General features: G+C 37.4%; 1 protein-coding gene across 1 annotated transcript in view; it reads left to right on the top strand.

Moving 5' to 3' along the window:
- Window positions 1-15,627, top strand: part of LOC127438693 (armadillo-like helical domain-containing protein 3) — a 31,549-nt gene continuing 15,922 nt past the window's right edge. Inside the window, exons 1-15 of the mRNA XM_051694469.1 lie at window positions 1-111; window positions 3,168-3,283; window positions 3,411-3,467; window positions 3,598-3,744; window positions 8,663-8,770; window positions 8,847-8,939; window positions 9,178-9,252; window positions 9,338-9,424; window positions 9,940-9,996; window positions 10,113-10,156; window positions 10,975-11,035; window positions 11,114-11,160; window positions 11,619-11,694; window positions 11,866-11,959; window positions 14,443-14,544. Coding sequence (XP_051550429.1) covers window positions 3,185-3,283; window positions 3,411-3,467; window positions 3,598-3,744; window positions 8,663-8,770; window positions 8,847-8,939; window positions 9,178-9,252; window positions 9,338-9,424; window positions 9,940-9,996; window positions 10,113-10,156; window positions 10,975-11,035; window positions 11,114-11,160; window positions 11,619-11,694; window positions 11,866-11,959; window positions 14,443-14,544 — 1,147 coding nt within the window. The 5' untranslated portion in view covers window positions 1-111; window positions 3,168-3,184. The remainder of the gene's footprint in view (window positions 112-3,167; window positions 3,284-3,410; window positions 3,468-3,597; window positions 3,745-8,662; window positions 8,771-8,846; window positions 8,940-9,177; window positions 9,253-9,337; window positions 9,425-9,939; window positions 9,997-10,112; window positions 10,157-10,974; window positions 11,036-11,113; window positions 11,161-11,618; window positions 11,695-11,865; window positions 11,960-14,442; window positions 14,545-15,627) is intronic.

Genomic DNA, 15,627 nt, shown 5'->3' with positions numbered 1-15,627 from the left:
TGTGGATTAGATGGACGGGGTTTCTGCCCATACCGGAAGTTAGTCGAAAGAAAGCAGCCTGCTGTTTAGCTTATGAAGTAATGGAACAAATACAGTGAATCATTTACTCAGGTATGACATTATTGTTGATACATACCGATTAAAAACCCTAGCTTTAATATTAAAATTAAACTAGAAGAGTTGTAACACATTTTTTTTTTTTTTTTTATAAATATAAGATAGGGAGCTATCAGATTAGCGTTGGTCATTTAGCATTAACAACACTTATATAGTCTACATTAAATTATAATTTATTAATATTAATTTTGATCAACTATATTTCTATTAATTCTATGTATAATACAGTCTGAGCTGTCAAGTGTGCTCTTGAGTGTCTGGATAATGTAATATGATGCTAGGAGCTACATGCTAAAGCTAAGCTGTCAAAACATATGCATGGACATGTAAACATAGGCTGCGCTTCCAAACCTTTGCGGCTACGAAGATAGACAGCATTTTGGGCGTCATATCCTCTAAACCTGGTTAGACAACACGTTTGAGCACCAATAGTCTCAAAACCAAGTGAACTGTCCACCCATACTGCATTTTTGGTCATGCCTTTGTTGCCTATGTAGACAGCATATTTGGAAGTCATAATCTCACTACCTAGTCAGCTGCCTATTTATGTTGCATTTTTGGCCATCATAGTCTATAAATCTAGTGAGCTGCCTACCTAGACAGCATATACGGGAGTTATTGTTTCAATACCTAGTGAGTTGCCTACCTGCATTGCATTTATAGGCATCATAGTTTCAAAGCCTAGTGAACAACCTACCCAGACAGCATGCTTTGGCATTACATTCTTAAAACCCAGTGAACACTCTGCTGAGATTTTGTTTGAGCGCTGTAACCTCAAAACCAAGCGATCTGCCTACCTAGACAGCATTTTTTTTTTTGCTGCCTAATAAACTAGTGAGCAACCTAACTAGACTGCATGTTTTGGCATCACAATCTTAAAACAAAGTGAGCTACCTTTGAGCATTTTTGTGAACTGAGATAGCCTGTATGCAATGACAAATTTAGGCCTACCTTAAAGCAAGTTGCTAAGTAATGTATACATACAGTAGAACAAAGTTACCAATATTAAAATCATGTTCTGTGAATTGATTTTAATGTAAAAGTAATCCATGTAATAAAAGCAGAAGAATAATCTCTGTGACAAAAATACTGTTTTCTAGGCTCACTCAGGCCCCCTTGAAAACATAGCAGAGTGACCTAGCCCTGGCAGCAAATAGTTTGGGGACCTCTGCTCTAAACTTACATAGTTGCCTGGCTAGACAGCATATTTGGATGTCAAACTCTCAAAACCTACTTAGACAGCCTTTTTCAGCACCATAATGTAGACTAGTGATAGACCAAAATATCAGCCGGGCCAATTAATCATCCAACATTTTGTCATTCTGCGATGATTTGCATTGCGTTCGCTTAGGCGATTAATCTGTGAAACTTGGGTCAGTTCCACAATCTGCCAATAGATTTGTCAATGGATAGCCAACACTTCAAGTATATACAAATTTTGGTAAATATTACATATAATGCTGTTGGCAAATCAATATATAATTGTGTTGTGTGTATCAGCATTTATATCGGCCGTCCTGCCCTCTAGATATCGGTATTGGCATCGGCCATTGAAAAACCCAAAACGGTCATCCACTACTATAATGTCTAAACCAAGGGTGCTGCCTTCCTACCTACATTGCATTGTTGGGCATCATAGTTTCAAACCTAATGAGTTGCCTACCTACCTAGATAGTTTTTTGGGAGTATTATAGTCACAAAACCTGCCTAGACAGAAAGAGAACATAGTTGTGTTGTGAAAATGTACCAAATTATGATTTACAGCAATGATATGTAGCTAGTTATGATAATAGTTATTAGGGGAGGGTGATAAGACAAAATGTTATGTCACGATAACAATATATATCACGATTTAGTCATTTTTTCTGGAAAATGAATAAAAATCGGTATACTATTAAATAGTCATATTTTAATGACAGTTTATGGATAATCCAGTCAGTGAATAAAATACGTTATATATGAAAACTGCTTCCTCTTTTATAAATGTATCTTTATTTAGAACTTGAAAAACATAGTCAAAGTAAAAAAAAACAAACAAAAAAACTCACCTTAGTTTTAAATCAGTAATGCTACATTTTACATTATGCCACAATTCAGTCTGATATGCTGATATTGTTGACCATGATTAGCATTATTACTGTTATAAACTTTCGTCAAGAAACCCAACACCGTGGGGGGTCGGTCTGGGTAGCTCAGCGAGTATTGTCACTAACTACCACCCCAGGAGTCGCGAGTTCGAATCCAGGGTGTGCTGAGTGACTCCAGCCAGGTCTCCTAAGCAACCAAATTGGCCCGGTTGCTAGGGTGGGTAGAGTCACGTTGGAGTAACCTCCTCGTGGTCACTATAATGTGGTTCTCGCTCTCGGTGGGGCGCATGGTGAGTTGTGCGTGGATGCCGTGGAGAATAGTGTGGGCCTCCACACGCACTATATCTCCGTGATAATGCGCTCAACAAGTCACGTGTTAAGATGCGCGGATTGACGGTCTCAGACGTGGAGGCAACTGAGATTCGTCAATCCATAAAGTGAGAGTCACTACACCACCACGAGGACTTAGAGCGCATTGAGAATTGGGCATTCCAAATTAGGGGAGAAAAGGGGAGAAAAAAAAAAAAAAAGAAACCCAACACCTCACCAAAGCAATGCAGCAAAGAAAATGTAAAGTAAAAAAAATGAAAATAATCACTTCAATAGGCTCTTAATGATATAAGAAATGTAAGAAAATTTTATGATCTGTGCCGCGATATCAAGAGAAGCCAAACTGAGTTGTGCGAGTGATCCCGCGCTGCGCTCTCCTGTGTCTGAAGCATGCAATTGCGCACGTGAAATACAGATGCGCGTGCCAGAAGCGTATTTTTAGTGCTTATCTCACGTGAAGCCCACTGATAGATACACACATGCCACGCACATGTATATTTACATACAGTAATATAAATTATATAGCAAATAAAAACCATTATATCACCGCCATGATATAGTATATCGTCATATCGCCCAGCCGTATTAGTTATGATTATTGTCATATTAATGTGCACGATTGTATGTTTTTAGTTGTGCAGTTGTAAGCCATGGCTCAGTCTGAGAAGAAAGCAGGTCTGCTGAGGAGAACCTCCTCTAAGAAACCACTGAAGGAGAAGGTGGTGCTCATGTATGATGAGATATTTGCGGTAAGACATTGAAACAATTAATGGAGTGTTGTTTGGGGTTTGGAGCCTTTCAGATGTTCATTTAGTAACCTTATTTGTGAGATGCTGAGTGTTGGATTGGTTAACTCTTAACCGTCTGTCCCCTCAGAAAGAAGACCCTAATAAGAGCAATCCTCGCTTCTGGGATGAGCTCTTTCTGATGAAGGTCAGTGCATATGTACATCCTGAAATAAATACTTCTGTAATAAGATCATTTCCATTAAGTTACCTGTAACGCTCTCATTAAAAATACAAGAAAAACTCCTCCAAAGCTTACAATGTGCTTGATTGACCAGGTGAATCTTGAGTATTTGGAAGGGAAGCTGGAGTCTTTGGATGGTGATGAAGTGATGAAACTCAAAGACAACATCAACAGTTTGTTCCATCACTGTGTTCAAGCCCTGGGCGAGGAGCACCAGATTAAAGTAGTCAATGCACTTCAGGTAAAAGGATCTGCCTAACTCCAGAACTTTTCCATAATTTTAGGGATGGTAGTGCTGTGTATTGTGATACCCATTCGGGCCATGCTAATCCATGTGCCCACCCACTTTTTCTGCCGTCTTGCATTTTCTTCATAGGGTTTTCATAAAATCCTTCATAAAAGAGTTGTAAGCCATGAACCAAACCAACCAGCTCTGAGGTGAATCACAACATTACAAACTTTGATTTGAAGCAGAAAACTATAAAAAAAAAAAAATTGACAAAAAGATCTCTTATGAGGGCATGAACTGCAATCCCATGAAGCATTGTGAATGACACAATCAAATTAAAAACCATAGAAAAACCATAGAGATTATATTTTTCTCACCACAATTGTATAGAGCGGTTATCTGAGTTACTGTAGACTTTGTCAGTTCAAACCAGTCTTGCCATTCTCTGTTGACCGCTCTCATCAACAAGGCATTTCCGTCCACAGAACTGCCGCTCACTTGATGTTTTTTGTTTTTGGCACCATTCTGAGTAAATTCTAGAGACTATTGTGCATGAAAATCCCAGGAGATCAGCAGTTACAGAAATACTCAAATCAGCCGATCTGGCACCAACAGTCATGCCACATTTTTTCTCCATTCTGATGGTTGATGTGAACATTAATTGAAGCTCCTGACCCATATCTGCATGATTTTATACATTACACTGCTGCCACACGATTGGCTGATTAGATAATCGCATGAATAAGTAGATGTACAGGTGTTCCTAATAAAGTGTTCGTTGAGTGTATATTTTAGGTTTATTGCAAAATATTCAGGCACATTCAAATTTATAAGTAGCTTGAGCATATACAGTGGTGTGAAAAAGTGTTTGCCCCCTTCCTGATTTCTTATTTTTTTGCATGTTTGTCACACTTAAATGTTTCAGATCATCAAACAAGTTTAAATATTAGTCAAAGATAACACAAGTAAACACAAAATGCAGTTTGTAAATGAAGGTTGTTATTATTAAGGGAAAACAAAATCCAAACCTACATGGCCCTGTGTGAAAAAGTGTTTGCCCCACCTGTTAAAACATAACTTAACTGTGGTTTATCACACCTGAGTTCAATTTCTCTAGCCACACCCAGGCCTGATTACTGCCACACCTGTTCTCAATCAAGAAATCACTTAAATAGGACCTGCCTGACAAAGTGAAGTAGACCAAAAGATCTTCAAAAGCTAGACATCATGCCGAGATCCAAAGAAATTCAGGAACAAATGAGAAAGAAAGTAATTGAGATCTATCAGTCTGGAAAAGGTTATAAAGCCATTTCTAAAGCTTTGGGACTCCAGAGAACCACAGTGAGAGCCATTATCCACAAATGGCGAAAACATGGAACAGTGGTGAACCTTCCCAGGAGTGGCCGGCCGACCAAAATTACCCCAAGAACGCAGTGACGACTCATCCAAGAGGTCACAAAAGACCCCTCAACAACATCCAAAGAACTGCAGGCCTCACTTGCCTCACTTAAGGTCAGTGTTCATGACTCCACCATAAGAAAGAGACTGGGCAAAAATGGCCTGCATGGCAGAGTTCCAAGACGAAAACCACTGCTGAGCAAAAAGAACATTAAGGCTCATCTCATTTTTGCCAGAAAACATCTTGATGATCCCCAAGACTTTTGGGAAAATACTCTGTGGACTGACGAGACAAAAGTTGAACTTTTTGGAAGGTGTGTGTCCCATTACATCTGGCGTAAAAGTAACACCGCATTTCAGAAAAAGAACATCATACCAACAGTAAAATATGGTGGTGGTAGTGTGATGGTCTGGGGCTGTTTTGCTGCTTCAGGACCTGGAAGACTTGCTGTGATGAATGGAACCATGAATTCTGCTGTCTACCAAAAAATCCTGAAGGAGAATGTCCGGCCATCTGTTCGTGACCTCAAGCTGAAGCGAACTTGGGTTCTGCAGCAGGACAATGATCCAAAACACACCAGCAAGTCCACCTCTGAATGGCTGAAGAAAAACAAAATGCAGACTTTGGAGTGGCCTAGTCAAAGTCCTGACCTGAATCCTATTGAGATGCTGTGGCATGACCTTAAAAAGGCAGTTCATGCTCGAAAACCCTCCAATGTGGCTGAATTACAACAATTCTGCAAAGATGAGTGGGCCAAAATTCCTCCACAGTGCTGTAAAAGACTTATTGCAAGTTATCGCAAATGCTTGATTGCAGTTGTTGCTGCTAAGGGTGGCCCAACCAGTTATTGGGTTTAGGGGGCAATCACTTTTTCACACAGGGCCATGTAGGTTTGGATTTTGTTTTCCCTTAATAATAACAACCTTCATTTGAAAACTGCATTTTGTGTTTACTTGTGTTATCTTTGACTAATATTTAAACTTGTTTGATGATCTGAAACATTTAAGTGTGACAAACATGCAAAAAAAAATAAGAAATCAGGAAGGGGGCAAACACTTTTTCACACCACTGTAGGGTGTTGAACTCGATTGCATAATTAGCAATTGTGGGCATTATATTCTCTAAACCTAGTGAGCTCCCTACCTAGACAGCAAGTTTAGTCATCATAGTCTAAAAACTGTAATGAAAATCTAATGAAGATCATCATTGAGAACAATGAGAGTTACAAGCAAACTCAAAAGTAAAACATTACAATAATGAGAGATTGTTTCATATTACAGTAATGTGAATATGGTGGCGGTGCGGAGAATGTGAGTAATTGTCATTAAAATAATGTCTCACTACAAAAACTGTAGTGGTCCTAAAAATATGCAATTAAAATATTTTATCAAGATGTAACTTTTAATAATTTTATTAAATGAAAATAAAAAAAATAGTAATTAAAAATAAATTAAATAATGTGTGTGTGTGTGTGTATATAAAATAATAATAATTAAAAAAAATAGATATTTTTTCAATCATTTCCTAACTTATTTACATTTGTCAAAAAAATATTTAATTACTATAATTTTTAATAATATTATTAAATAAAAAAGTAAATACAATAATTAATATGTATACACATATATATTGTATGTATATATGTACTGTATATACAGTATATATACTGTGTGTATATATATATATATAATATATACATTATTTATATTATATATATATATATATATATACAGGTGCATCTCAATAAATTAGAATGTCGTGGAAAAGTTAATTTATTTCAGTAATTCAACTCAAATTGTGAAACTCGTGTATTAAATAAATTCAGTGCACACAGACTGAAGTAGTTTAAGTCTTTGGTTCTTTTAATTGTGATGATTTTGGCTCACATTTAACAAAAACCCACCAATTCACTATCTCAAAAAATTAGAATACATCATAAGACCAATAAAAAAAACATTTTTAGTGAATTGCTGGCCTTCTGGAAAGTATGTTCATTTACTCTATATGTACTCAATACTTGGTAGGGGCTCCTTTTGCTTTATTACTGCCTCAATTCGGCGTGGCATGGAGGTGATCAGTTTGTGGCACTGCTGAGGTGGTATGGAAGCCCAGGTTTCTTTGACAGTGGCCTTCAGCTCATCTGCATTTTTTGGTCTCTTGTTTCTCATTTTCCTCTTGACAATACCCCATAGATTCTCTATGGGGTTCAGGTCTGGTGAGTTTGCTGGCCAGTCAAGCACACCAACACCATGGTCATTTAACCAACTTTTGGTGCTTTTGGCAGTGTGGGCAGGTGCCAAATCCTGCTGGAAAATGAAATCAGCATCTTTAAAAAGCTGGTCAGCAGAAGGAAACATGAAGTGCTCCAAAATGTCTTGGTAAACAGGTGCAGTGACTTTGGTTTTCAAAAAACACAATGGACCAACACCAGCAGATGACATTGCACCCCAAATCATCACAGACTGTGGAAACTTAACACTGGACTTCAAGCAACTTGGGCTATGAGCTTCTCCACCCTTCCTCCAGACTCTAGGACCTGGTTTCCAAATGAAATACAAAACTTGCTCTCATCTGAAAAGAGGACTTTGGACCACTGGGCAACAGTCCAGTTCTTCTTCTCCTTAGCCCAGGTAAGACGCCTCTGACGTTGTCTGTGGTTCAGGAGTGGCTTAACAAGAGGAATACGACAACTGTAGCCAAATTCCTTGACACGTCTGTGTGTGGTGGCTCTTGATGCCTTGACCCCAGCCTCAGTCCATTCCTTGTGAAGTTCACCCAAATTCTTGAATCGATTTTGCTTGACAATCATAAGGCTGCAGTTCTCTCGGTTGGTTGTGCATCTTTTTCTTCCACACTTTTTCCTTCCACTCAACTTTCTGTTAACATGCTTGGATACAGCACTCTGTGAACAGCCAGCTTCTTTGGCGATGAAAGTTTGTGGCTTACCCTCCTTGTGAAGGGTGTCAATGATTGTCTTCTGGACAACTGTCAGATCAGCAGTCTTCCCCATGATTGTGTAGCCTAGTGAACCAAACTGAGAGACCATTTTGAAGGCTCAGGAAACCTTTGCAGGTGTTTTGAGTTGATTAACTGATTGGCATGTCACCATATTCTAATTTATTGAGATAGTGAATTGGTGGGTTTTTGTTAAATGTGAGCCAAAATCATCACAATTAAAAGAACCAAAGACTTAAACTACTTCAGTCTGTGTGCATTGAATTTATTTAATACACGAGTTTCACAATTTGAGTTGAATTACTGAAATAAATGAACTTTTCCACGACATTCTAATTTATTGAGATGCACCTGTATATATATATATATATATATATTTATATACTGTATATATTTATATATAATTTTATATATATATATATATATATAATTATTATTATTTTTTTCTCAATATTTTCTTAGCAAAGTGACTCCCGAGTTCACATACAATTAACCGAGACATGGTTAAAGTTGCTTTTGACCTAAAAGATCTGAATCAACATTTGCGTTTTAACACAAAGACCTCTGTTTCTTTAGACTCTGTGCGCACTGTTTCGAGGAGTTCACCAAAAGAACAAATCCGCCACAGGCTTTGACATCATCAACATGCTGATGGGCTTCGACAAAGCTGAACTCAGAATGAAGGTCTGTCATGTGTCAGCACACGTGGTCATGTAGGTGTTATTGTACTCAAGTTCTAATGAAATTGTACTGTGTTTAGGAGCTGATGGAGAGTCTGGACAGTCTGCTGTGTGGTGACGGATCAGAGAGTCTGAAGAGTTTATGTTTGAAGCTGCTGCTGTGTCTGGTCACTGTAAGATCAACATGTTAATGTCTTCATCATGTCACTTCTTTTGCACGCACATCTGAGCACTTAACTTTTTGTTTCATGTAACAACTTTGTCATTTCGGATGTGCTGCCAACTGCCACAGAAATGAATATCAACTCGTTGTGTTTATGTTAATACGCTCACAATGTAAGTCTATGAGCAAGACATTGCAAGTAGTCTCGCCTCTAAAATAATGATTCTTTTTTTTTTTTTTTTTTTAAGGTGACAGATAATATCAGTCAGAACACCATACTGGAGTATGTGATGATCAATAGTATATTTGAGGCCATTCTGCAAGTAAGATTGTGATTGCGTGAACTACGCGTGGCTCAGTTCCACTGTGTTATAATGTCATCTATTTCATTCAACTATTTCTGTCTAGATTCTGTCTGATGTGTCCAGTCGAGCGCAGCATGGCTATGATTCTGTGGTCCTTTTAGCGCTTCTGGTCAATTACAGGAAGTACGAGGTAAGAGAGAGCCTGTGTGTTAGTAGAAATCAGTGTGAAAAAAGTAGTCCATTACAAACTGCTAATGACTTCTCTGAAATTGTAATCAAATTACTTGATTTATCACATTACTAATTACTTTTCTTTTAAGTTACTTTCTAACACTTTGCACAGAAAATTTGTTTTTCCACTTAATGAATAATAATAAAAAAAATGTTTCTGCATAATGCAAACAAATATGAACACATATTAATATAGAAGTACAAGTAACCCAATTTAAAGAAATTAACTTAATTGGAAGCCAGTAACTGTAGTCTGATTACAAGAATTTAAAATATAATGTGTTACACTACTTTTTTTGGACTAAAAGTAATAAGATTACTGTAACAAATTATTTTGTTATCAGAATACATCCAACACTGGTAAATCTTTGAGAATACTTTTTATATGTATGCTAATATCACTCTTGAATATTTATATAGCTGAAGCATTGATTGCAATATTTCCGTAAAACGTATTGTGTCTGTTATCTGCAGTCTGTGAATCCTTACATTGTGAAACTGTCAATAGTGGACGACGAGCCGACTCTGGATGTAAGTTTTTAAGCAGAAGTCTTTCTAATTTAATTTAAATGCATCTTAATAGTTATTGCACATTTTCATGTTTTAGACACTTTCATGTGGAGGTTTAATGTTTAATCTTTTTTTAGGGCATGGGAATGGTCATCCACCATGCACTTACAGAGTACAATAGGTAAAGTGTGATTAATGTTGCTTTGTTTAGTTCCCCCAAAAATGAAAATTCTCTCATCTTTTACTCACCCTCATGCCTTCCCAGATGTGTCTGACTTTCTTTCTTCAGCAGAACACAAATTAAGATTTTTAGAAAAATATTTCAGCTCTGTTGGTCCATATAATGCAAGTGAATGGTGACCAGAACTTTGAAGCTCCAAAAAGCACATAAAGGCAGCATAAAAGTAATCCATACGACTCCAGTGGTTAAATCCACATCTTCATAAGCGATCCAATCAGATTTGGATGAGAACTGACCAAAATATAACTCATTTTTCACTGTACATCTTGCCATTGCTGTCTCTTGACCTGATCATGATTTCAAGCTCGATTACACTTCCTAGTGCATGAGCATATGCTGAATGCTAGATGGCGCTATTGGAAGTGTATTCGAGCTTGAAATCAGAATCGCTTATGTCAAGATTTATAGTGAAAAAAGAGTTACAGTTTGGTCTGTTTTCACCCAAAATCGATTGAATCACTTCAAAAGATATGGATTTAAACACTGGTGTCATATGTATTACTTTTATGCTGCCTTTATTTGCTTTTTGGAGCTTCAACGTTTTAGTCACCATTCACTTGCATTGTATGGACCTACAGAGCTGAGATATTCTTCTAAACATTTTCATTTGTGTTCTGCAGAAGAAAGAAAGTCTTAAACGATGAGAGAATTTTCATTTTTGGGTCAACTATCCCTTTAAGAAACATATTTTTCTAAGATTTAAACTAACAGTTGTTACAGAATTTAGTATTTGGGTGAACTATTCCTTATTTTCACAGGCAGTATAAAGACAAAGAGGAGGAAAGCCAGGGAGGGTTTTTCTCCACTCTTACCAGCATGGTATGAGCTTGTGTTTATTTTAATGTCATGTTTTGAAACTGAACTGTCCATGTATTGTAATTCTGCTTTCGTCCACAGGTGGGCAGTATGTTTATTGCTGATGCAGATGAAAAGCTGTCAGTGCAGTAAGTCAAAACTAGGCTCAAATAGTAAAATCTGTACAGAAAAAGTTATTTGAAAAGTACCAAAAATACATTTGTCCAAGTCAGTTTTAACGTGACTTTTATATTACAAATAGAAAAAAGTTGAAATCCCCTGGGACATGAAAGTGCCCGTTGAAGTTAAAAAAACACACGTATGTATAAATGACAATTTTACTCTGCTCACCTATTTTGCGTGAAAGCAGAATTTTTCTTTTACTCTCAGCAAGGCTGACTGTAGATTTTAGAAATGACACAGTCAGGAGGTAACACTTCTGTTAGTCGATCAAGTTGATGGCGATTATCTCAAAATGGCCAAATATAATTGGCCTGACTGATATTTTGCTTTAGCACTATATTATAGCAGTGGGTAAATCATGGAGTTTTGATGAAAATGCTCCATATGTTTGGCAAATGTGCCTGATGACATTATTGTCCTTTAGGACTAATGAAGCCATCCTGCTCGCTCTGTACGAGGCCGTACATCTCAACAGAAACTTCATCACGGTTCTCGCACAGGTCAGCACTAAAAAATGTGTTCTGTTTGCATTATTTTATCCCAAACGTATATTATGTGATGTTTTGTTATATATTGACAATATGGGTTGATAGAAATGTCATGGAAGTGATACATTTTCTTTCCACCAAAGATGTTAATGTTATTTTTTCATGATTTCTTGTCAATCACAGAGCCATCCAGAGATGGACATGACAGCAACAGCCGTTACGCCTGTCCCAGCCTCTCCTACAACTCCACTAGGCACTACACCGCCCTCTCTGGACAGTGGGTTCTGTTAGATCTTCAGTAAACATTAGATTCCTTTACAGTAGTAGTTCAACTGAATGAACTATTCGGGTCTTCATAACGGTTATTTGAATAATAAAACGTAGAACTGAGGCATGTCACTTTGAAGTCATGTCAACTTTTTAGACAGCTGTGTTACACACCAGCTCCTCTCTTTCATTCACTCTTCTACTCACTCCGCTCTTTCATCAAAAACACATGGAACTTTTATGCTGCTTCCTGCGTCACTCCTTGCTCAAAACTTGAAATCCATTAGCTGTATGAAATATTAAACCCTGTGCTGGAAGTGGCATGCTCTCTTGTATAAATGTGCCAACAGTGCTCTACAATCTTGATATTTTTTATTTTTTTCCCTTTTCTCCCCAATTTGGAATGGCCAATTCCCAATGCGCTCTAAGTCCTCGTGGTGGCGTAGTGACTCACCTCAATCCGGGTGGCGGAGGACGAATCTCAGTTGCCTCCACGTCTGAGACCATCAGTCCGCGAATCTTATCACATGGCTTGTTGAGCGTGTTACCGCGGAGACCTAGCGCGTGTGGAGGCTTCACGCTTTTCTCTGCGGCATCCACGCACAACTCACCACGCGCCCAACCGAGAGCAAGAGCCACATTATAGCGACCACGAGGAGGTTACCCCATGTGACTCTACCCTCCCTAGCAACCGGGCCAATTTGGCTGCTTAGGAGACCTGGCTGGAGTCACTCAGCACGCCCTGGATTCGAACTCACGACTCCAGCGGTGGTAGTCAGCGGCAGTACTCGCTGAGCTAACCAGACCCCCTACAATCTTGATATTATCATCTACTTAGTCTGGTGCGGAGATTGCATGTCTCACGTACGAGTATAGATAACAGCCCCAGTTCGCATTTCATCAATCCTAAGTAGTATGCGAGATTTGATCGTATAGTTTGCTATTTGAGTGGGGGGTTTCATAGGGTGCATCCATGCCTACTTTTTATACTAATATTGTCAACAACTGCTTGCACAACAGAAGAATAACGTAATTTTCGGTAATTTGTACTGTATGTTCCACCAGGAAAGTAGATACATTTGGACGAATCTCACGGAAACATGTTCGGACCGCATTTCACCCCAAAATCAAAAGAAAATAAGACGTTTCTTTATGTTTTATCACAAGAAAATGAAGCCATTATTTAATTATATATATACTTTATTATTTTAATGACAACTATGCACTTTTCCTCCCAAAGATTGTCATTACCATAATGCATCTTAACGTTTTACTTGAGAGTATTTTTGTAACTTCCATGATCAATTACGTTTCCATGGTGATTCTCATTAAAGTGATAGTTCACCCAAAAATGAAAATTCTCTCATCATTTACTCACCCTCATAACATCCCAGATGTGTACGACTTTTTTCTTCAGCAGAACACAAATGAAGATTTTTAGAAGAATATTTCAGCTCTGTAGGTCCATACAATGCAAATGAATGGTGACCAGACCTTTGTAGTCCAAAAATCACATAAAGGAAACATTTAAGGAATCAATAAGACTCCAGTGTTTAAATCCACATCTTCAGAAGTGATACGATAGGTGTGGGTGAGAAACAGAATATTATTTATTATTTTTACTCTAAATATCCACTTTCTGAAAGTGAAATTGGAGATTTGGAAGTGGAAGTGGAAATTCACCCACACCTATTATCTCGCTTCTGAAGAGATGGATTTGAACATTGGAGTCTCATGGATTACTTTTAAACTGACTTTTGGGCCTTTAAAGTTGTGATCACCATTCACTTACATTGTATGGACCTACAGAGCTGAAATATTCTTCTAAAAATCTTCATTTATGTTCTGCTGAAGAAAGAAAGTCATACACATCTGGGATGACATGAGGGTGAATAAATGATGAGAGAATTTTCATTTTTGGGTGAACTATCCCTTTAGTCCTTTTTTACCTAAGGCGTGGTCACATATTCCTCCTATGGTGAAAAACAGTAATCTTAATGGGAATCTGCGCAATCATGAATTTTGCACAGTGGACTTCCGGTGGCGAAGAATTTACCCTTGCGGATTTTGCGTGCAGTTCTAGTTCAGAGAACTTTGACTGGCAAAATCGCTGTGTCGATTAATAGGAAGTAAGCTTGGTTTTGCAGTGGCAGTGCTTCGTACACTGCAACACGGCAAATTCACAATGGATATCATTTTTGCGGCAAGGTAATTTTTTTACTTTACTCTCACCAGAGTATCAAATGCAGCATTAAAAATAGGCTGCTTGGCAATTAGCATTTTGCTGGTTTCACAAGCGCTGAATGTAACGCCCACACCTTCTCGTACAAAGGTAAATGTGACCACGCCTTTAAACCCGGCCATCATACCAAGATTCGTTTCAATAGGACAAAGCTTTGCTGAAATACGGCCTGATTTTCAAAAGCAGGACTGAGCAGCTCTGATGCAGATCATTCTCAGAATCTGTTCAACATTTATTGGTTCTCTCCACAGTGATGAATAATCCTGAGCTTCCTCTGGACCCAAACTTGCAGACCAGTAATCTTCTTATAACCTTCCTTAAATATTCCTCCATCGTCATGCAGGACACCAAAGGCAAGACATCTCTGTTTATCTATGCACTGTGGCTCTGTTCCAAAACCTAGTAAGCTGCTTCGCAGTCTACTTCCTTACATAGGCAGCTACATTCTAAAGCAGCAGCCAAACTGAAATGGAACTTCATAATGAATGATTTGGAACACTCTACAAATTCTTACATCGTACAAATAGCGCTCCTCACACGAAACTCACTGGTGTTTAGACTTGCAGTTGATTTCAATAGAGTTTGCAGTTAGCATGTTGCTAAGCTAACGGCACAATACTGTAATCTAATAAGCATGAATGCATAGCAATCACATATCGGGGTCAGTGATGTGATGCTCATTTTTTTTTACGTTTTTCGACAGTAAATTACATTAAAATGCAATTCACACAAAACAATTATTTGAATACATCTCTGTTATCTCTGTTCAAAATCATTTTGATGTTTTTTCCAGGGCTTAAAGTCGAAAATGTCTATGTGGTGTAACCGTCAATAGTCAGTAAAAAAAATAAAAGTCTCAATAAAAGCTGAAAACTTGAAAATGTTGACATAAGTAGTTGGAAATAATCTTTTATTATTATGTCTTTAAAAAAAAAAAAAGCAGTGAAACAATTTTGTTTTAAAAATATTAGTACTATTTGAAAAACTTTTGTCCACTAAATTAGAGTCAGGTGGTGTAACCAACATGCAGGAAGCCATTCTGACCACTTTAGGCCATTATGACTCTGTGCGAAGGTTTTTAATTATCGGATATTTCAAAAGATTTTATGAAAACTATTATTTATTTTTTATATAATGGAGTAACCCTAAGAAAACAATTTGATATTCATGATATTTGTAAAAAAAAAAAAAATATATATATATATATATATATATTATTATACCTTGAAAAATATGTAAAAAATATATTTTTGTAAATTAATGATTAAGTTGTGTACACTCACGTGTATTCAAGGTGCAAGGGAAGCGTTTTAATACGTTTTTACTTGATGGTTGCACCACTTGACATTAATATTTTTTTTAGAAAATGCTATACATTAGATGTTTTTCAAAAAAATGTGTTTTAAACTAGAATTTTTTTTAAAGATTTGTCATTT

This window comes from Myxocyprinus asiaticus, chromosome 50, assembly GCF_019703515.2.
Source record: "Myxocyprinus asiaticus isolate MX2 ecotype Aquarium Trade chromosome 50, UBuf_Myxa_2, whole genome shotgun sequence".
In the NCBI taxonomy this organism is placed as follows: Eukaryota; Metazoa; Chordata; class Actinopteri; order Cypriniformes; family Catostomidae; genus Myxocyprinus; species Myxocyprinus asiaticus.
Note: the sequence above shows the minus strand (reverse complement) of the source record. Positions and strands in the feature narration are given on the sequence as shown.